This window comes from Daphnia magna, linkage group LG10, assembly GCF_020631705.1.
Source record: "Daphnia magna isolate NIES linkage group LG10, ASM2063170v1.1, whole genome shotgun sequence".
Classification (NCBI taxonomy): domain Eukaryota; kingdom Metazoa; phylum Arthropoda; class Branchiopoda; order Diplostraca; family Daphniidae; genus Daphnia; species Daphnia magna.
Genome location: NC_059191.1, coordinates 4984161 through 5004305, shown reverse-complemented (window position 1 = coordinate 5004305; position 20145 = coordinate 4984161). Strand labels below are relative to the sequence as shown.

Genomic DNA, 20145 nt, shown 5'->3' with positions numbered 1-20145 from the left:
AATGCTTAACAATATGTCTAACTTTTGTAAAAAAGTTTTATTCCCGTCCTACCAAGCGGACCCATTTTATATTGAAATTAAGGCTATTTTGAATAAAAAGGAGGTGGGGGGGGGTCTAAATTTTATTTAAAAAATAAAATAAAAAATCAATAAGCTAATTATTATCTAATACACCCCAATTCCAACTTTTACAGCAAAATTCGAAAATTTTGCGGAAATGAAACACCCTAATATGAATATAGTTTGTATTGGTAGCTTTAAAAAATTGCTGAATGTTTTTTTTGTGTCATCCTTTTGATAATATGCGCCTGAGTTCTGACAATTTATTGGGTATTTCAGCATTTCGTGAACAAATTAGGCAATATGTTCCGAGCGACTTTGTGAGAAAGCCTCGTAGTACAAATGATCTTCCAAGGTGGAAAGCAACAGAGCTTAGATTAGCGAAGCGGTGTTCGGATATTTGATGACTAGCATGATAGTACCAAATATTGTAGGTAAAAAATTTAAAAAAATTTTACTGGATAGCTTATTCTTTATTAAACACTAGAAAATTTTTTTGTAGGTTTATTTAAATTTTTACTACCTCATTTCCCTATCCGTGCTACACACAATTCGCCATAAGACGCTTGGTTAAATAGCAGTAGCGTTCGGATACTAAGGGCGGGTACTGTACCATTGTCCTCCAACTAGGACCTGGAGCTATACATCCCATATTTATACACAATTTTCATCAAGCGGATGAGCCATGCAAGTAGGGTTGATTCGTGATCTATAACTGTATTAAGTAGACCCGGGAAATTAGAAGGTATGAAAGTGATATCTCTTGCTTCGCACCATTCCATTAATATGATTGCTTCGCAAATTTACGCGATTCATCTATTTTGGTTTAGAGCCACCTAGGTGATTCACATAACATACAGCTGTTGAGTTACCCAGCTTCAAGGACACGGTAGAATTTCTACTAAATTTTGCAAAGCAACGAACCGCGTGGAAAACGGCCAATAGCTCTGGAACGTTTATGTGACTTGCACAATCGGATTTCCGCCATGGGTCGACAGTAGCAACACCATTACAAAGGGCTCTCCAAACTGATAACGAGGCATCTTAAAACTTAACGAGCGAGGGAGATCTGCTGCAAATAGCTTTCCAACCTGATGGCATAAGGTTTGCAGTCAACCATCTGTAATTTTTCTTTGCACCCTGATTCAGCTCCTATCGGTTGCAAGATTCCATCGGCACTTCAAAGGCATAAACCATACTTGACTTGGAGGCCTCTTAAATGAGACTGAGCAAACGGCAATGATAAGGAGTCCAAATAAAGTTTTCCCAAAAGAGATACTATGTCTCCCAGAGAAGGGATTAAAAGCTCTGTACAAGAGAAGAGACTATAAAACTCTTACGCTTCGGAACCGAAGAGAGAAAGATAGATTTTCTTAGTCGACAAAAAGACAGACAAACTCTATCGACTGCGTAGGGTCCATCAAACATGTTTATTACAAAACCATGGTACTAAAAAAGAGATTTCACTATCTTCATGTCTCTAACTAATCTCAACTTACTTGAATTTAGGATAAGGACATCACCTAAATAAATGACCAGCCTGATGCTCTGCTTTCGCAGGAAGGTTATTATAGATATCACTATTTTTGTTAAGGCTCACGGGGTCGATAACAACTCAAAGGCTAAACAGGTGAATTGAAAAACTTTTTTCTTCGTTGTTGCAATAAAATGAGCAAAAATGCCCATCATTGTGGGAAGATTGTCACTCACGGCCAGCCGATTGCCCATCTTGGCTCAGATTTCCCTAATTTTCACGAATCTTTAAAACATTCATCATGGCGTGAACAAAGATTTTCCTGGACCTTCATTGATGTCGAAATTCGGCTTGTTGCTCATGAGATGCACGTAGATAGACTAGTTTTGCACAATGTGTTTCTTCTACGTTATTCTGTGATAGCGTAAAAGGAGTCCGTGATCAAATTCCATAAGTTCATCTATCAGTTTCGATGATGGCCTCGGCATGCATCTAGTCTTCCACTGACTCCCCAGTTAAAAAAATTCCCATGCAAATGGAATCCAAAACCCTTTTTTGATCTTAAATAGAGAGATCTCAACTCTATCGATTGTGCTTCTTGATGCCAAAGAAAGTTTAAATTTCATTAGGCGTTGATAAAAAGCGTCGTCTAGGGTTAGCACTGGGATCTTCGTTAGACGGTTAAAGGTGGGCGTAAAGCGAGATTTGAGATTCTTGGCCTTACCACTGTAAAGTAACGTGCCGTTGCATCATATTCCTCTACGACAAGTTAAAAATATTTACGGAGGCGTTACCAAAACGTCATGTATTGAAAATGCTGCAAGAAAACAAAAAAGACAACAATATAATCCGAAATCAAGATAAAGGGGACATATCAATCGTTGCGCAGGCGGCAGGCGTTCAAAACCTGTGAATTTCAAAACCTGACATTGGCATAACTATTGCGTTACCTTTTATAGTTTTGCCTCTGTGGGTTACTACTATATCCGCTGTACTCTGTGATAACAGGGTTGAACCATCTACAAGACGAATCTTCGGTCCAACAAGAGGTTTTTTGAAAAATTCCGTTTTCTCTAGTAATTCGAGTGAAATTACTGTGACCGCAGCTCCTGTATCGATCAGCGCTGTTGCAGTTACTTTTCCACACCTTACTGCTTCCTTAATTAATCTTGCATGATTCAAGTTAAACACGAACATTTCTGGGTGATCCAATTTTTCTTCCAGTGTATCTGGAACTGCTAAATTGATGGGAAGATTTCCTCCTGAGACAGCATCATTAGGTACACCCTTGTATTGTTCTGATTCCGAATTTTTGAAACAATTGCGAGCAATGTGTCCTGACTTCTTGCAATAGAAGCATTGCGGTTTCCCATTTAAGGTGCGACCTTTTGGTTTAAAAGGTCCCCTTGATTTCACTTGCTCATTTTTCTCTTTTGAAATTTACTTCTCGCAAGTGTCTTGAATTAAATCACGCATCGTCTTCATAAAATCTGCTTGTTGGTCTGAATAGACCACAGAAAGGTTTGGTAACTGCTCATGAGGCTTTTGCGGCTCCGCTGTCGTATCCTTCCATCTTCATGTGTCTGACATGAGTGATGCTTCTGTATAGGATTTTGCTAGCGCCAAAAACTCTTCACATGTCTTGGGCTTCAGCGGATAAATTTTTATGAAAAGCCTTGCTCGAAGTCCTCGAAAAATATGTTCTAATCGGTGCGTTTCTGACATGTTCGGGTCAACCAGTCTGCAAAGGTTGAGAATTTCGTAGTAGTATCTAATGGTTGGCTCGTCCACTCCTTGGGTTCTACTTCTGAGTCTGGTCTCTTGGAAAAGACCGTAGTTATCTGGCTGAAATTCTTTCAAAAACACTGAACATAAACCGGGTACTACGGGTGTAGCCTGGTTTCCTCGAGCAGCCGGTTGTGCTGCTGTATCTTCCCAGTCATTTGGGAGTCTTGCGCACAGGAACCAATTTCTTGCAGTATTGTCCAAGTACATACTGAAATTATTTCTTTTGTCAGGATTTCCCTAACCATTGTGGGTAGAGACAGTTGTTTTGTAGTGCTCAAACCATTGACGAGACAGATGACAACTCTGGATGCAATCGTCTACTTGGATTGCGAGGGCAACTAGGTAAGCAAGGATTAAGCTTTTTCTGCATCGACTACAACTTATAGCAGCACAAAATTCGTTAGCAACGGTTAACGAGCTGCATCTCCATCATTTGTCACACTGGACTTTAAAACACGTATTTACTTGACACAGAAAAAGAATACATGGAATAAGAAATGAAAGAGTTACACTTTACCGAACGTCTACACGTTTAGTGGAAGAAGAAGAGCATGATGAGAGAGAAAATAGTGGGTTTTATACTAGCCTTGAAAATACGCCCTTTCCCTAAGGTTACCCGACTCTAATGTACTTTCTTATTCTATTCTGAAATTTCTACTTATTAAAGAGTAATGCCAGATGACATCACAACAAGATTTATTATTCGTAACTATAGCGTGGGCTGTAGCGTCTCTAGGAAGAGATCAGTACATCTGCTATGGTTTCCCCGCTACCATAGAATTAACGCAAAGTTAAGAGAATTTTGTAAAATATCAAGATAGCTGGGTCACCCACATCACATTGCCAACCAACGAATTCAGCGTTAGTTACCTTTTCTAGTTGCTGGTAAACACAATGGAAATTATAAATATTTTTAAAAACTAGAGCTCTGCCTACAGAACATAAAGAATTAATAACTTCCATTGAAAATAAAATTAACGATGAACCAGAGAAAAGGGGAGATTGGTCAGCCTAATAGTAAATTTGAAAAAAAAACGGGCATCGTGTCAAGCAGTGTCACTAGCGGTTGGTGATGTAAGTTCACAGGGCTAAGTGTGGGAAATTGGAAACATAGAAATATTGCAATATTTCCTACATTGCCATTGCAATTTAAAACACATAGTTTTGTTTTTATCCATCTGACGACGTTGTTATTATTTATGTTTGAAAAATGAAAAATGTCGATCTGTGCAGTTATAAATTGTGATTCCAAAATTAAAAATAGTGGAATAATTCACCAAATATTTCCATCAAACCCAGAAATATTAAAATATTTGCTGGAACTTTGCCCTGTAGGTTATGTAGGGAAGGACAGTTCTAGGCTCTGTTCCAAACATTTTGAAATTAATAGTATTTTTCCCACTCCAAAGAGGAGAGGCAAAAAGTTGGTTCAAAATGCAAAACCGAATTGTATTCAGCAGCTTGGTAAGTTAGAAAAATGTGTCGTAGTTCTAGGAAAATTGTAACCATCATGAGTTTTCTTCAAACCGGTCTCCCTATTAAACAGAGTTAAAAGAAGTTGATGTTCATCGAAGAGGTAACTAAACATCTTAGGAAACATTTCATAGAATTTCACAAGCCCAAATGATTTATAGTGCAAGATCATAGGTATGCAGGAAATTTAGTAGCTGAGAACAGCGTTGATGAGTTTTCTTCAAACAATCCATCAAACTCAACACAGATAGAAGGTAACAGAATAAAGAATGGATGTAATACAGTTGTAAGAAACCAAAAAGTTTGTTAACAGCCGAAGTTGATTTCCCTATGCACGCTGCTGCTGCTGAAGACTTCTTTCATGATGGATTTTCAAAATATTCTGACTTCTCATCAGAGTTACAACTTGATATGAACCCCGAAAGTATCAGAAAACAAATAGGATGTTATACAGTTTAAGAAATATAATTTATTTCCAGATTCAGATGATAATGAACATGATAAACAAAGTTAGTCATCAACAGTTGATGACATGAGATCCCCAGCCAGCACAAACAGTAACCAAACAACTACCAGGTAGTGACCAAGGGTAGTTCGGTAGCTACCAAAGTTTGTTGCTTGGTAGTGGTTTAGTTACTGCCTATTACCCTACCCAGGCACTACTTTTGTGTAGTTACCTAAATATATCATTTTGGTAGCTGCCTACATACACCCTTTTAGTAGCTATCCAGATACGACGTACGAAAATAATTTTTGTAACCCTCAACATGTTAGTTTGAAGTAAATGAAAAAAAAATTTTATGACCGATGGACAAGACAAATTTATTTTTCTTTAAATTCTTTGTTAACTTGTTATTACATAAACATCAGTGCGTTGTAAAAGAAACATTAATTCTGTGTAAAAGAAACATTAATTCTGCTTGAGAGGCACTTCTAGAAAGACATTTCTAGTCAATCGATTCCAAAGTTTCATTGTGGAGTAGACCTGTTTCATCTTCATCGTCACTTGATTTGTTTTTCTTTTCATAATCGTCCTCATCTTGCTTGCATTTTCTTGTCATGTCCGAGTCATTGCTGTTCAAGTCACCTGCCTTTTGACATTCTCTCGAATGACGTTTATTCGACTGCCAGATCAACTGTTTCGAGGGGCTTTCGATTTGTTTTTTGTCCGCTTTAGCATAAACTGGATGTGAGCATACCGCAGCTGAATGAACAAAATTTGTAAATAGATATCAAAAATATTATTCAATGACAATCAACCCTACCAACAGCTACTTTGAACATTTCCGAGTTTAGTACAGGAGGTTTCCTTTCTGTCCTACCCAACTGACTTGCGTTCCAAATTTGTTTGTGATGAGGGTTTTCCATACACGCTACACTCGTTCGCCCAAAGTGTCCCCCCCTTCATTTGAATTTTTTTTCTCCTATTACAACATTTAATGTTAATGGCCTTACACATTTTTTAAATTCAACAAGTCTTACTAAAGCTATTGCGGTATCTCTATTGGCCAGCACTTTTTCCAAGTCCATCCACTCCTCGTAGCTATCGAAGGGAATATGAACATTTGCTTCCTCTAAAGAAACCGATCGGACGCCGTTAAGAAGTTGCTCCAATATCAAGTCGAGTTTGACATCGATAGAATCAAATCTTTGTTCATTCTTTTTTGAAATTCCAGTGAGATGTTGTATTATGAATTTTTCTACTTTGATTAACGATGTAGCTGTAAAGAATATGTTAAAAATTATTTAATAAATAGGAAGTATCTGTAACGTAAAAACTGATTAAAAAACATACCTTTCGAACCTTCAGCCAGCTGAGCGTTTTCACTAAAACGCTCTTTTACTTGCGATGTAGCAGCTGGTTTACTCTGGAAATCCATCACTGGCGAATTACTCATTGATGATTTCAATCGTTCACCTGGTTTGGTGTTATTAATATCTCTCAAGACTAGTGCATTTGAACAGACGCTACTCGAAGTTTTGTCTTTGCCTCGTGTTGATTTTGTACCAGTCTCTTTGTAGGCGAGCGCTTCTTTGAAATACACTTGTTGCGTTTTACGGGGTACAGCGTTTTTAGGCTTTGCTGAGTTAGACCCACCTTGCGTCAAAGTAGCAGCTTTCTTCGAATCATGCGCGATTTTCGAAACAGGTTGTGTGTTGCCACGATCACTTTCTTTCGGCAAAGATTGTAGCGTCTTCTTTGAGTTAGATGATTTTTTTTAGCGTCGAAGTATCTGTCTTCGTTAAGCCGTGAGCAATTTTCGAACAGGCTAGTGTGCTGCAACGATCTTTATCTTTTGCCGAAGGCTTTGGAGTTTTGTTTGAAGTTTCCCCCAGCGTATTTTTTTTCTTTGCAGTAGGTAGGAATGAAGTTAATACGGCTTGGCGATTTTTGGATCCCAAAACATTATTCAAGGTCGGCATCTTACTTCCAGATGGCGCATAAACTTTCTTGGTAGCACCGGCTTGTTTCTGTTTATTAATTTTTTCAACTTGGTTGGATATATCTTCCATCAAAGGCTCGTCCTCTTCATTAGTGTACGATTGATCAGAATGAGTTGTTTTCGACTGCACTTTGTTCGTTTGCTTTTTCAAGGGTACATCCGTTTCTTCACCATTTTCGCTGTTAGACAAATCGTCAAAATCTCGCAACGGAGAAAGGTCGCGGCACTCATCTTTTTTTGGCTTCTGTGATTTCGCTGTTAACTTCAATTTCTTCGCCTGATTAGAAATCTTTCTTTTCTGCTTTTCACCTTGAGCCGAATCAGTTTTATCATCAGAATCTTCTCCATCTGCTGATGATTGGTTTGGACTGTATGGAATTTTCGGCGTCCGTTTTCTTTTGCTTGTTCTTGCGCTATCCGTTTCCGTATTGATGTCAGATTGTTCGACCGGCTTTCGTAGCAAGGATCTGGCCACTGCCCATGAATCTATAATGTAATCACTGAATCTTTAAATCTATTTTCAAAAAGAATATTAACTTTGTTTACCTGGAGCTGCGGTAAAGAAACACTTAAAGACATAGATAAAGAAAAGTGAATGACATCAACTTGTATATTGTCAATTGTTATAAATAAACAAATCAAGTTATTGAAAAACAAACAGCAGAACTACAAATCATTATAGGTCCGTTGCCTTAAACTCTATTTTGCAGTGTTTATGGTCGACCGTATAGCTGGTCTGGAATGCCGTCAACTCGACAATCATAGCCTAGCTTCCGTCTTTTCTATTTTTACCATTGCGTTTGATTGTGTTACTGGCCGTTTGAACAGGAATGGGAAGGGCGAGTTCAATGGATCCTTTTGGTGCTTCACTAAGGTACTCAAGAGTGAATTTGAGATCTTCCTTAAGGGCAATAATTTTCGGATGACAATCTGGTATTTCACCCTGCTTGATTTCCTCTGCAAACAAGTTTTCAATTTCAAATGCAATAGGAGGCCACAAGTAGTCTATAATGGCCAGCCTCGACCCCGGTCCACTACCGACCAATGTGAAACGAACTGTGGTGGCGCCGATAGGAAGCACACACAAGATGATAAGCATTTCTTGTTGGGTGACGGGATCATTGTAAACCGACATGAGAATGGGTTGGTTATGATGGGTAACCCGCGAATCTAGATTCTCAACTGAATAAGCAGCTTCGTCTTCTGCAAGTTGCTTGAGGGCCTTTTTGGTGCCTGAGCTGCTAGAGTTGCTATCATCACGTAAGCTTTCTTCCTCAGCTTTACGTTTACGTACTGAATCATGAATGAAAATATAAAATATCCCTGAGAGATTTTCCTTGGGAAAGATTGAAGGCTATCCCGTGGTTATGGGCCCCAAAATGTTTATTGTTTCCCCAGGGGTTCCAGCCGGGTTTTGATTGGTCGTCAATTGGAGGGAATTATCGTGTGTAAACTGGGGAACTTTTCGTTTTTATTTATTTTTTATTCGATTCCCCGTATTAAACTACGTGTCTGGGCAAATTTTCAAGTCTGTTGGTGTTTTTCTTCATTTCATATATTTTTTTTGAGGTTCCCGCCGGTTTGTGATTGGCTGCAAAATTGGGGGGAATTATCGCGTGTAAACTGGGGAATTTTTCGTTTTCATTTATTTCTTATTCGATTCGCCGTATTAAACTACGTGTCTGAGCAGAATTTCAAATCTGTTGGTGTTTGTGTTCATTTTATTTATTTATTTATTCGGTCAAAATTCAAATTTTTTAGGTTCTCGCCAGTTTGTGATTGGCAGCAAAATTGGGGGGAATTATCGCGTGTAAACTGGGGAACTTTTCGTTTTCATTTATTTCTTATTCGATTCGCCGTATTAAACTACGTGTCTGAGCAGAATTTCAAATCTGTTGGTGTTTGTGTTCATTTTATAACTTTTATTTTGTGTTTGACTGTTTGTTTACAAATATCGTAGGCGGCTATCGTTTGTCATTTGTTTTATTAGCATTTTAAGACCAATGAAGTCAGCCGTGAAAACTGCTTGTACAATCAGTCATTCGTGTTGTGCCATCTAGTGGCAAAGGCAACGACGAAATGTACGATCCTAACCTAACCTAACCCACCGTAGCGTTTTGGCACTACAACTATTTTACTTATTTTAGCCATCGCGGCCTTTTATTATTTTTATATTATTATTTTATTATTGATCAACCTAACCGGTACTTGGTTTCAAACTAGGCTATCCCGTTGCTGTTTTTTTATTGAATAATTCCGCAATAGCGCGCCACTTCCCAATTCAGCCCGGTTCAGCCATTGACGTATGCCCAACTAAATCTCGAAGGCGGACACCCACCCAGCTAGCACGAGTTCTCCCAGATAGTGAACAAAACACGAACACGTCAAAAATCTCCGCACATATTTTTTCCCTCGTTTTGTGAGTGAACATATCACTCACAGTTCACTCCCAAAATGTATACTTTTTCTTACTGCTCACAAATCCCGCACAAATACGAACAAGCTAGTTTTATAATAATTTTGACATTTTTTACGTTTAATAAAACTGAATGATCCATTTACTCAAAAACACCAACTTTTCTTCTATGAATTGATTATGTATTGATATTCACTCAATTTTATTTTCCATGAGAAGTGGAAAAGCAACATAACGTTCACCTCCTTCTTCTTCAGCCTCTTCACAATTAAAAACATTTGGTACAAGAAAAATTTTATACAAAATGAATGCTACTGGCCATAGTTGTAAGGTAGGAGAAAGACAATCAACATATTTGATAGACAAAATTGAATAAGAATCACAAGGTGCCATGAAAAACGAATTTTCTCGTTCAAAAATTGATCCAATGATGAAAATAGATCCGTCACCACCACGAATAATGTTCTCGATGGCGACGACAGCAGTTGATTTGTCGTCAATACTGTATTTATCTGATTTTTAAAATAACTACGTTTCAATTATTTCACTTTAGGTGACTGGAACCAGGCCAAAGAAATGGAAAAACGTGCGGCTGCAAATGATTCTGATGACTTAAAGACAATTCAGGAAACAAGGAAGAAGAGGTTGGTGAAGAAACCTGCAAAATACTCTCCCAGTTTGTTTCTCCTTGAAAATCGCAAAAGAGCTCATTCTTCATCATCCGAGGATAATTCAAGAGTCGTTGATCCAATTTCTCCAGTGGTCTCGAAACAAAAAGATCATCTGATAATTTAGAACATATACCTCAACAACGGAAGAAAACACGGGACACAGTTGTTCTTGAATCGTCTCCTTCTTCCAATGGCGGTGAAGGTAAGTTAAATTATACATTAAGAGATAATACAGTTTCGTTTATCTTCTCTATTGTTATCATAAGAATCCATTGGTCGTCAACACCGATTTACAGAGTATCATCCCACTCAGCGTTTAGATGACAGCTTTGGCGAAAACGGTCTTTTCATTCACATAAAATTAGCATTTACAGCAAACTAAATTTATTTGTAATATGTAGATCAATCGACAATTAATAGATTTCTGGGAGAAGATTACTTGCATTCTAAAGTTAGTGAGTGTCAGGAGGTACAGAGTGGTAATGCTGCTGTTGCTAAAACAAGAAATAAACGCGATGTTCCTGTTTCTGGCCTCGACAAGAGCAAAGGTTTCGATTCAACTAACAAAAATGGTAAGAGAAGCTATACACTTTAAAAGGCAAAGTATTATATTTTTGAGTTACGGTGAAACTAAATTGTATTTTTATAGGTCTTAAGGAAAATGTGAACCAGTATTCTAGACCGAACAAAGAAAGTGGAAGTAAAAACAGCTCAACTTACGACCCGTCCCTAGCTAGCTTTGGTCGAAAACAATCAATTCTCCAGGAAACGAGTAAAATCAAATTATCATGTAAATGTCGCATGCACTCCTATATACAACAAATTTTTACAGGCAACAACATACGCCAGGTTGAGGCTCAAGAAAAAAAGGAGTTGTCAAAACAGCAGAATAATTTCGGAAAACAACTTATCCCTAAAGGGAAATCCTCTACAAGTTCGGTAAAAGTATAGGAGAAGATTAAGTGTGATCAAATTAAATAAAATTATTCTGAAATCATTCACCAGACTTCAAACAGGGGCCGTTTGCAATTACTAGACGTCGCTGAAGCACTTAAACAAAAGTCAAGATCTTTCCCTGCTATGACGCCTCATTCACCCGTCAAGTCTTTTAAAAAGAAAATATTTGCCGATAGCCCTCAATCTAAAGGATCGTTCAAAAAGCGTATTGACGCCGGAGGACCGACGAACAAATCCCTCACAGTCGATTCCCGTAATTCTAATTATAATTAACAGTATATAGAGTCAGATACCTTTTAATTATTCTTATCTTTTAATACAGGTGCAATTATTACTCAGCAACCGCGTCAAAATGTTGTGATGAACAAGTGTAACTGTAGTGTGGTGAAGAAGTTGATTTTGAAAAAACTCACTGAGCTGGCTGATAACCAAAAGACTTTGGCAGCCGATGTTAGATTATTGTTGGACCATATCAAAACAGAAGCCAAAACTCCAACTACTACGGCGCATGACATCGTTCAATTACCTGTTACTTGTATTGCTGAATGGAGTCTTCTGATGGAAGTTCTTAAATCAGATTCAAACCCTAGCAAATATCTTGCGGGGCAAAACCAGTTTTTCCCGGGTATTTTTCACCAGTTTTAAGATAAAACCCCGTGGTTTACCCCTGGTGAATAACCGCTTGTTTGCGTGCGGAAAACGGTTTAAAACTAGTATTTATAACCGTTTTAGAACCCACCTTCCATATAATACTGAGAGGTAGTACAGTGAGCAAAAAGGTGAAGAAAATCGGTATTTTACTGGTGGTAACTACGATTTATAAACCAACCTTCCGTAAGAAAAAAAGAGGTAACACAGCGAGCAATAAGGTGAGAAAAACCGGTAATTTTCTGGTAGTAACTACGACTTATGAACTAGAATTTAAAAATGGTTCCAGGTACCCTACTTTTTAAAACTACTGAGCTTCCCCTTCTTTTTTCAGATAGTTTACTATTAAGTTAAAAAGACGAAAATGGAATTGAGAAACCATCAGCGTTTATTGCGTTTTGTCTTTGCATATGAAACAACCTTAAATAAAACCAAAGTACGAGTAACTGCGAAAGGCAATAAATTATAAAATGACAATTTTCTGACTTAAGAACGACATTGGCAAAGAATAAACGTCAATTCAATAGGTTTGAAACGGTGTTGAATCTTCAATTACAAAGATCTGGTGCTCGAGCAAAAGCAGGCGGAGGTCTAAAATTAACAACTTCTTTTTCTAGAATAGTCATGTAGTTGTAGAGAATAACCGCGTCACTGTCATCATTTGCATTTGGAAGCTGAGGAGCATCTGCTGACGCATCCGTCTCCAAGGCACCTGGCACATTATTCTTCTTCCTGTAGTTTTTGGCATTGTATTTCCGGCAGTTTTTAATCATTTCAATTAGCCTCCGATGATCAACATTTGCAGTGTTCCGCGAAATATTAAAAATGTCGAGAGCAACTAAAATAGAAAAAAATAGAAGGAAATAAGGGCTGTATGTAAGCGCAAACAAAAGATGCTTACCTCCTATAACTGAAAGCATATTCATCAGACCAGAGAGTCCGGGCCTTAAGTCATTGACCCGACCAACACTACGCCACTGCATTTTCTGACTAGTTTCGTCACATAAAAACAAACGATACGCCTGGTTTACAAAAGCGCCTATTGATTTGGACGCCTTATATCGCTCAGATATGAAGAAAACCTGTGGAGAACATAAGATAAAAAATTAATTTTGAAATTTAAAAGAAAATGAACAGCTTCTAACCATGCTTATTGCAATTGTTTTGTCCGAGAGAGCTGTGTTGGTAGCAATGAGTTTTTCTACTGTATCGCAAGAAACAATTCCGAAGTTGGACTCCACGATCCATCTATGGTAGTTGGCGTGCTTGGTAGCTTTTAAGGGCAAATCATTTTTGAAAGACTCCTCCATTCTTTTAGAAACGGAATCTAACTTTTCGATTACTGTACTTCCAAGCCCATCGAGCTTCTTTTCTACTTGCTCAATGGCTCTCATCAATGTCTGAACGTCGAATGATGAAAATGCCTGAGATGACTGATAGCTATTCAATTGCAGGAGATCGCCACCTGTGCGAAAAGGTTTCAATAATATAAAAACACTTGAGAGAAGCACGAAAATGAGGTTCAATTACCGTTTGCCCATGACAATGGAGTGTCATTATGTCTGTTCAAGCTACGTGTGTAAACAGCATCCAACCTCGTGAACTCGTCACAAGTAGGAAAAGATGGAGGACTTTCCAACTCTTTGTCATGATGGCCAACACCTAGCAACAACAAAATAGTCAATGGAATACGAAGTAGTAAAGTGACGAAAATAAAATTTACCAATATTCGTTGAACGTGTTATAACGTCGTTGTTTTGAGTGCCATTCAAATATGCCCCATGTCCACGAGTTTGTGTTTGTGAAATGGACGGCAAAGCGTTGGAACCCTGAATATCAATATTATTCCGATTCTGCTCTTCTTCATCTTGTACGTGGCCTGTTTGCAAATTGAGACGACATATAAACATGAACATCATATATACATTCAATTAAATGAAAAAAAATAATCACTTGTAGACGGTAAAGGTGCTCCATTGTTGACCATTCCACTTGCTTTGTTAATAGCTCCACATAATGCTGCTTCAGTTCTTGTGCCAACATCATGCGGTTGTGGACTAGGAATAACGGACGGACGAAGAATATTGCTGCCGTCACCACTGCTACCATGGGGCGCCGGTACAGCTGCATTCGAAACTGGCATGGATGAGTTGTTCAATGAAACCAACTCAGAGTTGGTGGTGATGTTGCCCACACAAGCTCCAACATTTAAGTTCGTTGGGAAATTTTCGAAATCAAACGGGGTGTTCGACTGACAAGATCTTAAGCTTTGAGTCCTGATGGCAACAGCTGGATTGAGGTTGGAGCTGGACGATGGTGTCTCTATTAGAGAATTATTATTCGTTCTTCTTTCCTTGCCTTTTCCGGAAACCTTCTCTTCCAATGGACGCTTTTGAGCTGCCTTCCTTAATCCTCTGCCCAAAATACGATCACTGTCGGAAATAAAAGCGTCTGACAGTATGGGTTGACCATTAGCTGCAGCTTTGGCGGCCTTTATTGCTTTCGTAAATTTAACTGCATAAATAAACATTACGGTACAAACAGGTGTGTAGAAACAAATACATTAATTAACTTACCAACCTTGGTTTGGTTTAAAATGGCATGAATATCATATTCCATCCACGACTCGAATGGTATTTGGAATCTTCTGAATGTCTTCTCTCCCCAGTCAATCGGACTTTTACCCCCAACTGTGAATCTGGGTTGAGGATAAAGTAGATATTCCATGTTGCTCGAAATCCATCCAGTTGGGATAATACTGTGCACTTGTCGCTGTATGCGGTCTTCTCCACATTCCAGTGTGGTAACAATGAAAAACTTCACTTCACTCGATGAGTTACCTCCAAGTGGATGACTACCAACTTCAGGCAAAATTTCATTGTACGTTCCCTTCCAGAATTGCTGAATTCTTCCAACCTGAGATAGAAATCATTAGTTACAGTAAAGTGAACAAAAGTATTATCTTTCTAAAATTTCAAAGAAAAAGACCTGAAATGTTTCTTCGTCAGATGAAAACGAATCATCTTGTGGTTCATCACTGTCACCAGAGGATGCCATCTTCAATATAAAACGCTATATTATCCTGAAAAAGAACCATTAAGAAGTTAATTAACTGATTAGTTCTGCAATCACGTGTGAAACATGTGATTACCACGTGAGAAATTCACAAAAATCGAATGACGGAAAAAGTAAAAATCAAACATGAAATATGTCATCTCACAATCAATTTAAATTTTGAAACGTGAAGTTTAAAGCACAAATCACATATTTCGGTGAAATTTTACCTGAAAAATCGTCGAATTAGGTACTTAGAAAAATCACGAAATTTGAAATCGAAAGCAGGCTTAGGAACACACAAGTTTGCCACTACGTCACAAAATGGAGTTTCTGCACGCCACCGTTACTGAGAGATCTGGCATCTTCTTTATTATTTAAATCGGATATGAAATCCATTAAGTCTTGATGAATAAATTTTTAATAAATTACTGCATTTTAGTTCGATATAAGAATAGGAAATATGAATTGAAACAGATAAATCCAATCAGTTGGTCAAACGTAAGTGGCAACAATGATCCCTAGGAATGTAGCAGACGCTTTTCATTTTGTGGAGCGCATGACAGTCACGTTTTTCTTTCTTCCTATTCTGTGCTAAGTTAGGTTTTTTGCAGTTTTGAACTAGAATAGTTGTGTCAAATGTCCGAGTTGTTACCGTTCAGTGATGTTCAAACTAATCAAATACTGTTGATTGCTGGATACTTTAAACGTGAGCCCAAGAAGAAGGCTGGTAACGTAACAGCGGAATATTCAAGAATCTTACAAAGAAAAGCACGAAAGTACATCGACGAGTGGCTTATGAAAGGTGTCCCACCAGTTACGTTTGATAAATTAGCAAGATCAGCACCATGGATTTTTGAAAAGTTTGAGTTGACGAAGTCTGTAGTTCAAGAAAACATATCCACCCAGCCATGTCAATCGACATCAAAGCCAACACCTGTTCCAGGAAACACAACTACACTTAATGGTAACCCAATCTAGTACCGTTTCCTTACATTATTTATTATTAACAACATATACTTCATTAGGCTACCATACATCGCAGGATACTTATGGACAAGAAGGTGGAACGTCACACATTGCTGAACTGTTGTTTAGTGAAGATGATGATGATGATGGAGATGATACGTCACATGAATTTGAAGGAATGCCAGCTAATTTTTTATGTGGTGGAGAGTATTTGGAAAAAACACTGACTCTCAAGAAAATTTTACAGCATTTTGCAGTGTCAACGAATCAAAAGAAAAGTCATATGACATACTTGTTGAAACTGTTGATTGAATATCAGCCTCTTCCAGCCTACGACTCATTGCCAGCTACAGTCCAGCAGTTACTTTATATAGATGGGAGAGATGTAGTGAATCAAAGAAGCGCACAAACCTTGACATCGTCACAAACACCTAGCTCTACTGAACAACCGACGAGAAAAAAAAAGAGAAAACCGATGCCTTTACCCCCTGTTATAAATTTGGACGACGAGGGCAATTGCCTATACGTGCACTTTGGGCTAGAAAACGCATTATGTGGTGATTCTGTTGGCATCTATTTTAAACACGCGGATATCCTCCAGTATGCTGGCATCTATAGGACAAATCCTGAAGCTTTGCCCTTTTGTTTAAGAAACAAGGTAATTTTTGTTTTTATTTGATGAAACAGTTGGCAAAAAGTCGTTTATTTCTGATCTCCTTTATTTCGTTTTCCTAGATTTACAAGATGGATAAGAAAGTTGAAGTGGAGCAGGCCAAAGCATTTCTTCAAGGTCGTCGCTTGGATGACACGGACAACGCAGTTTTGATCTCTCGTCATGTGACACACTTTGAGGTGGATTTAAGTGCGGATGGAGTTCAGTTTTTCGACAATTCAGAACAGTCTGAATGCATCCCTATCTGTATGATAGTCCATTCAGTGAGTGAGTCTACTGATCTATCCAAGTGCAAGCGTATTTTACTTAAAGTGCGAAAACCTGTTATTATTGGCGTTGCTCATTGCAAAACAAAACCAGACGTGAAGAAATTCCTTGCCCCTTTGATTCAAGAATTAGTGCGACTTGATCCGACGAATCTGGATGACCAAGTTACTGCTGGTCGACAATTTACAGTGTCAATTCGGTGCATCATAGCCGATTGGCCTATGCGATCGTATCTTAAACGAATAAAGGGACATTCAGGATATTGGTCCTGCGAACGCTGTATTCAGGAAGGTGTACGATGCATTCATCATCCCACAGTGCCACTGAAATCAGGAGAAGAGCCGAAAACTAGTATTCAATTTTTGGAACTGAACGCCCCCCAAGAACTGATGAGGATTTTTTGTCATATTGTGAAAGCGATGAAAGTAGAGATAACCACATAACTAATGTTAACGATATAAGTCCATTTGTTGAATTGAATGTTCCAATGGTTACTGCATTCCCCATTGAACCGATGCATACAATGTATGCATGTTGTTTTGGCAGATTACTAAAGGGAATAGTATCAGTTCAAAAGGAGGGTAAAATAAGCAAAAATCTTTTGTCTTTAATAGATTCGAGACTGCGACTTTTCAAAAAGTGCAAGCCATTTGAGTTTGACAGATACCTTCGATCACTTAAAAATTGCGTAAACAAGTATAAGCATCATGAATTAAGAGATTTGTTGATGTACTTTCTTTTTCCAGTATTTAGTGGCATTTTGAGTGAAAAACAATTTAACAACTTAATGTTGCTTCAATATGCGATGCTCTTAATGGGAGGTTTTAGCCCAAACCCGGTACCAAAAGAGGATGCCTTGCGAGCATCGTGTGTTTTGAAATTTTTGTTCAGCAACTTATCGATTTTGGCTATCCAATCAGGCCGACTACACACGCAGTTATTCATCTTCCGGAAGACGTTATTCATTTTGATTGTGGAATTGAATCTTTGAGTGCTTTCCCTTACGAAAATTTCTACAGATTCTTTAGAAACATTCTTTCTTCGGGAAATAAACCTTTAGAGCAGATAAGAAACAGATTAGTAGAAAGATCGAAGTATCTTTTGCCCACTTCTTCGGATGGGATGATCATTAATTCATCACAACAGCTTTTGTTGGGAAAAGAGCAAGAAATGAATTCTAGTAACAAGGTCGTTTTAAGTTTCAAAAATGGAAAAGGGCCCGATAAGGAGAAAAAAATCACGTTCCGCGATTTCGTTTTATCAAACAAATTCCCTAACAATGTTGCTCTAATGAAAAACGGAAATGTAGTCGTCTGTTCTGATATCATCGAAAATCCCCCGAAAGTAAAGTGTTGCTCATCATTGGTTCCAAATTTTCCTTAAAAGAAGATGCGTTCCATTATCCTTATCCCTCATCTACCTATGGAACTCATATTGTTTCTAAACTTGAAAATAGAATAGGTGAATGGAATTTAAATTGCTTACAGGGGAAAATGTACGCATTGCCGCATAAATTAAGTGATTATAATGATTTGCCAGACATTAGAACAAGCACTTGTAAGTGGTTTGTAACTCCTATTCGTCACACACTGCCTATGTAAATTTTCTCCTGTCAAATAATACATAAGTTCTACTGTTTCTTACAACTCCAGGCGATTTATGTTCTTTTATATTCTTTTAAAAATCAAGCAGCATTTTCAAATTTTAAAGCAAGATTCTGATCATATGAATCTGCTGAGCACGTTGAGGAGCATTCTCATGAGTTGTATCTCATTTTTACAGGGATGGGTCTCATAACAAAAAAAGGACGGTGGAAAGAACCAGTTAAAAACTGAGTAAAACACGGTGAATAAAACCCGTTTCTCAAAATGATAGTGAAGGGGAAAAATACCCTTTTTTAACGGAAAAGTGAAGGTTCTTAAACAGTGGAAATCACTGAAACTGAAAATTTACCACGTTTAAGTACTAGGGTTCTTAAAGGATTGAAGTCATTAAAGAAACAAAATGAAACATTTAAAGATCTACCGCTGGATGCTCGTACCCTACTCAAGACTCCAAGATCAGTTTTGTTAGACAACATTGCAGACGGGAAGTACTGGCATTTCGGCTTGAAACAAGGAATCCATCAGCAACTTGCTAATCTTCCACACAATTCTATTCCCGAATCCAGCTCTATATTGGTGAATGTTGATGGGCTACCATTGACAAAAAGCAGCCGGAGTACCTTCTGGCCATTTCTTGGATTAATATATGGAGAAGAAAACCTTTCCCAATCGGTGTATACCATGGAACCGGAAAGCCCGATTGTGTGAATTCTTTCTTGAGCAAATTTATTGATGAAGCTGTTCAATTAGAAAAGGATGGATTGGATCATCGAGGAGTGAATGTTAAAGTACGATTGTCGGGATTCATATGTGACGCACCAGCTCGGTCTTTCGTTGCCGGCACATGTGGACATACAGGGAAATTCGCTTGACCCAAATGCAAAGCTATTGAAATCAACTTTGTGAAGCCTGGTAAAAAAAAAGGAAGGATTGTTTTTCCAGACATGGAAGCTGCACTTCGCACGCATCAGACTTTTACCGACAGAGAAACACCAGAGCATCATAAAATGAGATCAGTTCTAGAAGACCTTCAAATTGACATGATCAAAGACATTCCTTTGTACTACATGCATTTGGTCTGCATGGGTGTGATGGGTAAACTTCTCATTCATTGGGTGAATCGTCAAACTACACAGCATTTAATCACTCCTGAAATGCTTGAAGAAATATCAGACCGTCTAGAATTATTAAGAAATTGGGTTCCAAGTGAATTTTCACGACTTCCTTGCTCTCTTTCGGAACTGTGTCGTTGTAAAGCAACTGAATTAAGACAGTTCCTGCTTTATACTGGCCCAATTGTACTAAAGGGAATTCTTCCTTCCCCGCTTTTCCTACCATTTCCTATGTTTCCATGTGGCAATCAAATTCTTTTGTTCACAACCTCTCTGTTTTACGCATAATCATTATTGTAAACGGCTTTTGAAACATTTTGCCAGGGAATCAGAAAAGCTGTACGGTGGGCATTTCATAACATTTAATGTACACTGTCTCATCCACCTACCTGATGATGTCATGCGATTCGGTCCTTTGGATAAATTTAGTAGCTTCCTGTTTGAAAATTACTTACAGTAATTGAAAAGACGCATTAGGCGCAGCAACAACCCACTATCTCAATTAGTCAAACGTCTTAGTGAATCATCCAAAACT

At 38.1% G+C, this 20145-nt stretch overlaps 3 protein-coding genes and 2 pseudogenes across 4 annotated transcripts; 3 read left to right on the top strand and 2 right to left on the bottom strand.

Annotated features, from left to right (window-relative positions):
• Nucleotides 1-7915: 7915 nt before the first annotated feature.
• Nucleotides 7916-9390, bottom strand: LOC116934073 (annotated as a pseudogene).
• Nucleotides 9391-9959: 569 nt separating this feature from the next.
• On the top strand, nt 9960-11928 carry LOC116933400. Its single transcript, XM_045180530.1, is given in 9 exon segments — nt 9960-9981; nt 10209-10424; nt 10427-10528; nt 10593-10667; nt 10728-10898; nt 10976-11098; nt 11159-11265; nt 11332-11536; nt 11606-11928. Coding segments are annotated over 9 exon segments (1344 nt in total).
• Nucleotides 11883-15509, bottom strand: LOC123476857. Its single transcript, XM_045179794.1, has 9 exons — nt 15216-15509; nt 14920-15013; nt 14508-14847; nt 13885-14445; nt 13655-13810; nt 13462-13593; nt 13077-13396; nt 12833-13013; nt 11883-12769 (listed from the first exon to the last, which is right to left on the bottom strand). The coding sequence occupies exons 2-9, from the start codon at nt 14986-14988 to the stop codon at nt 12480-12482; spliced, it is 2049 nt and encodes a 682-aa protein (XP_045035729.1). The 5' UTR covers nt 14989-15013; nt 15216-15509; the 3' UTR covers nt 11883-12479.
• A 10-nt stretch (nt 15510-15519) lies between these two features.
• On the top strand, nt 15520-17339 carry LOC123476855. Of its 2 annotated transcripts, XM_045179793.1 has the most exons (4): nt 15520-15952; nt 16014-16521; nt 16561-16612; nt 16690-17339. In XM_045179793.1, exons 1-4 carry the CDS (start codon nt 15625-15627, stop codon nt 17335-17337), a joined length of 1536 nt encoding a protein of 511 aa, XP_045035728.1. In that variant the 5' UTR covers nt 15520-15624; the 3' UTR covers nt 17338-17339. The 2 variants fall into 2 exon arrangements, with proteins under 2 accessions (XP_045035728.1, XP_045035727.1); XM_045179792.1 differs by having other exon boundaries at nt 16014-16612.
• Nucleotides 17340-17381: 42 nt separating this feature from the next.
• LOC123476856 lies at nt 17382-18543 on the top strand (annotated as a pseudogene).
• The last annotated feature ends 1602 nt before the right edge of the window (nt 18544-20145 follow it).

Bases quoted from the DNA above. Each gene is read 5' to 3' on its own strand.
- LOC123476855 (XM_045179792.1), top strand. From the start codon at position 15,625: ATGTCCGAGTTGTTACCGTTCAGTGATGTTCAAACTAATCAAATACTG. The intron at 15,953-16,013 runs GTAACCCAATCT...ATACTTCATTAG, and splicing joins AAACACAACTACACTTAATG to GCTACCATACATCGCAGGAT. The intron at 16,613-16,689 runs GTAATTTTTGTT...TCGTTTTCCTAG, and splicing joins CCTTTTGTTTAAGAAACAAG to ATTTACAAGATGGATAAGAA.
- LOC123476857 (XM_045179794.1), bottom strand. From the start codon at position 14,988: ATGGCATCCTCTGGTGACAGTGATGAACCACAAGATGATTCGTTTTCA. The intron at 14,446-14,507 runs GTAAGTTAATTA...TTATTTATGCAG, and splicing joins TTTAAACCAAACCAAGGTTG to TTAAATTTACGAAAGCAATA. The intron at 13,014-13,076 runs GTTAGAAGCTGT...TGTTCTCCACAG, and splicing joins AAACAATTGCAATAAGCATG to GTTTTCTTCATATCTGAGCG.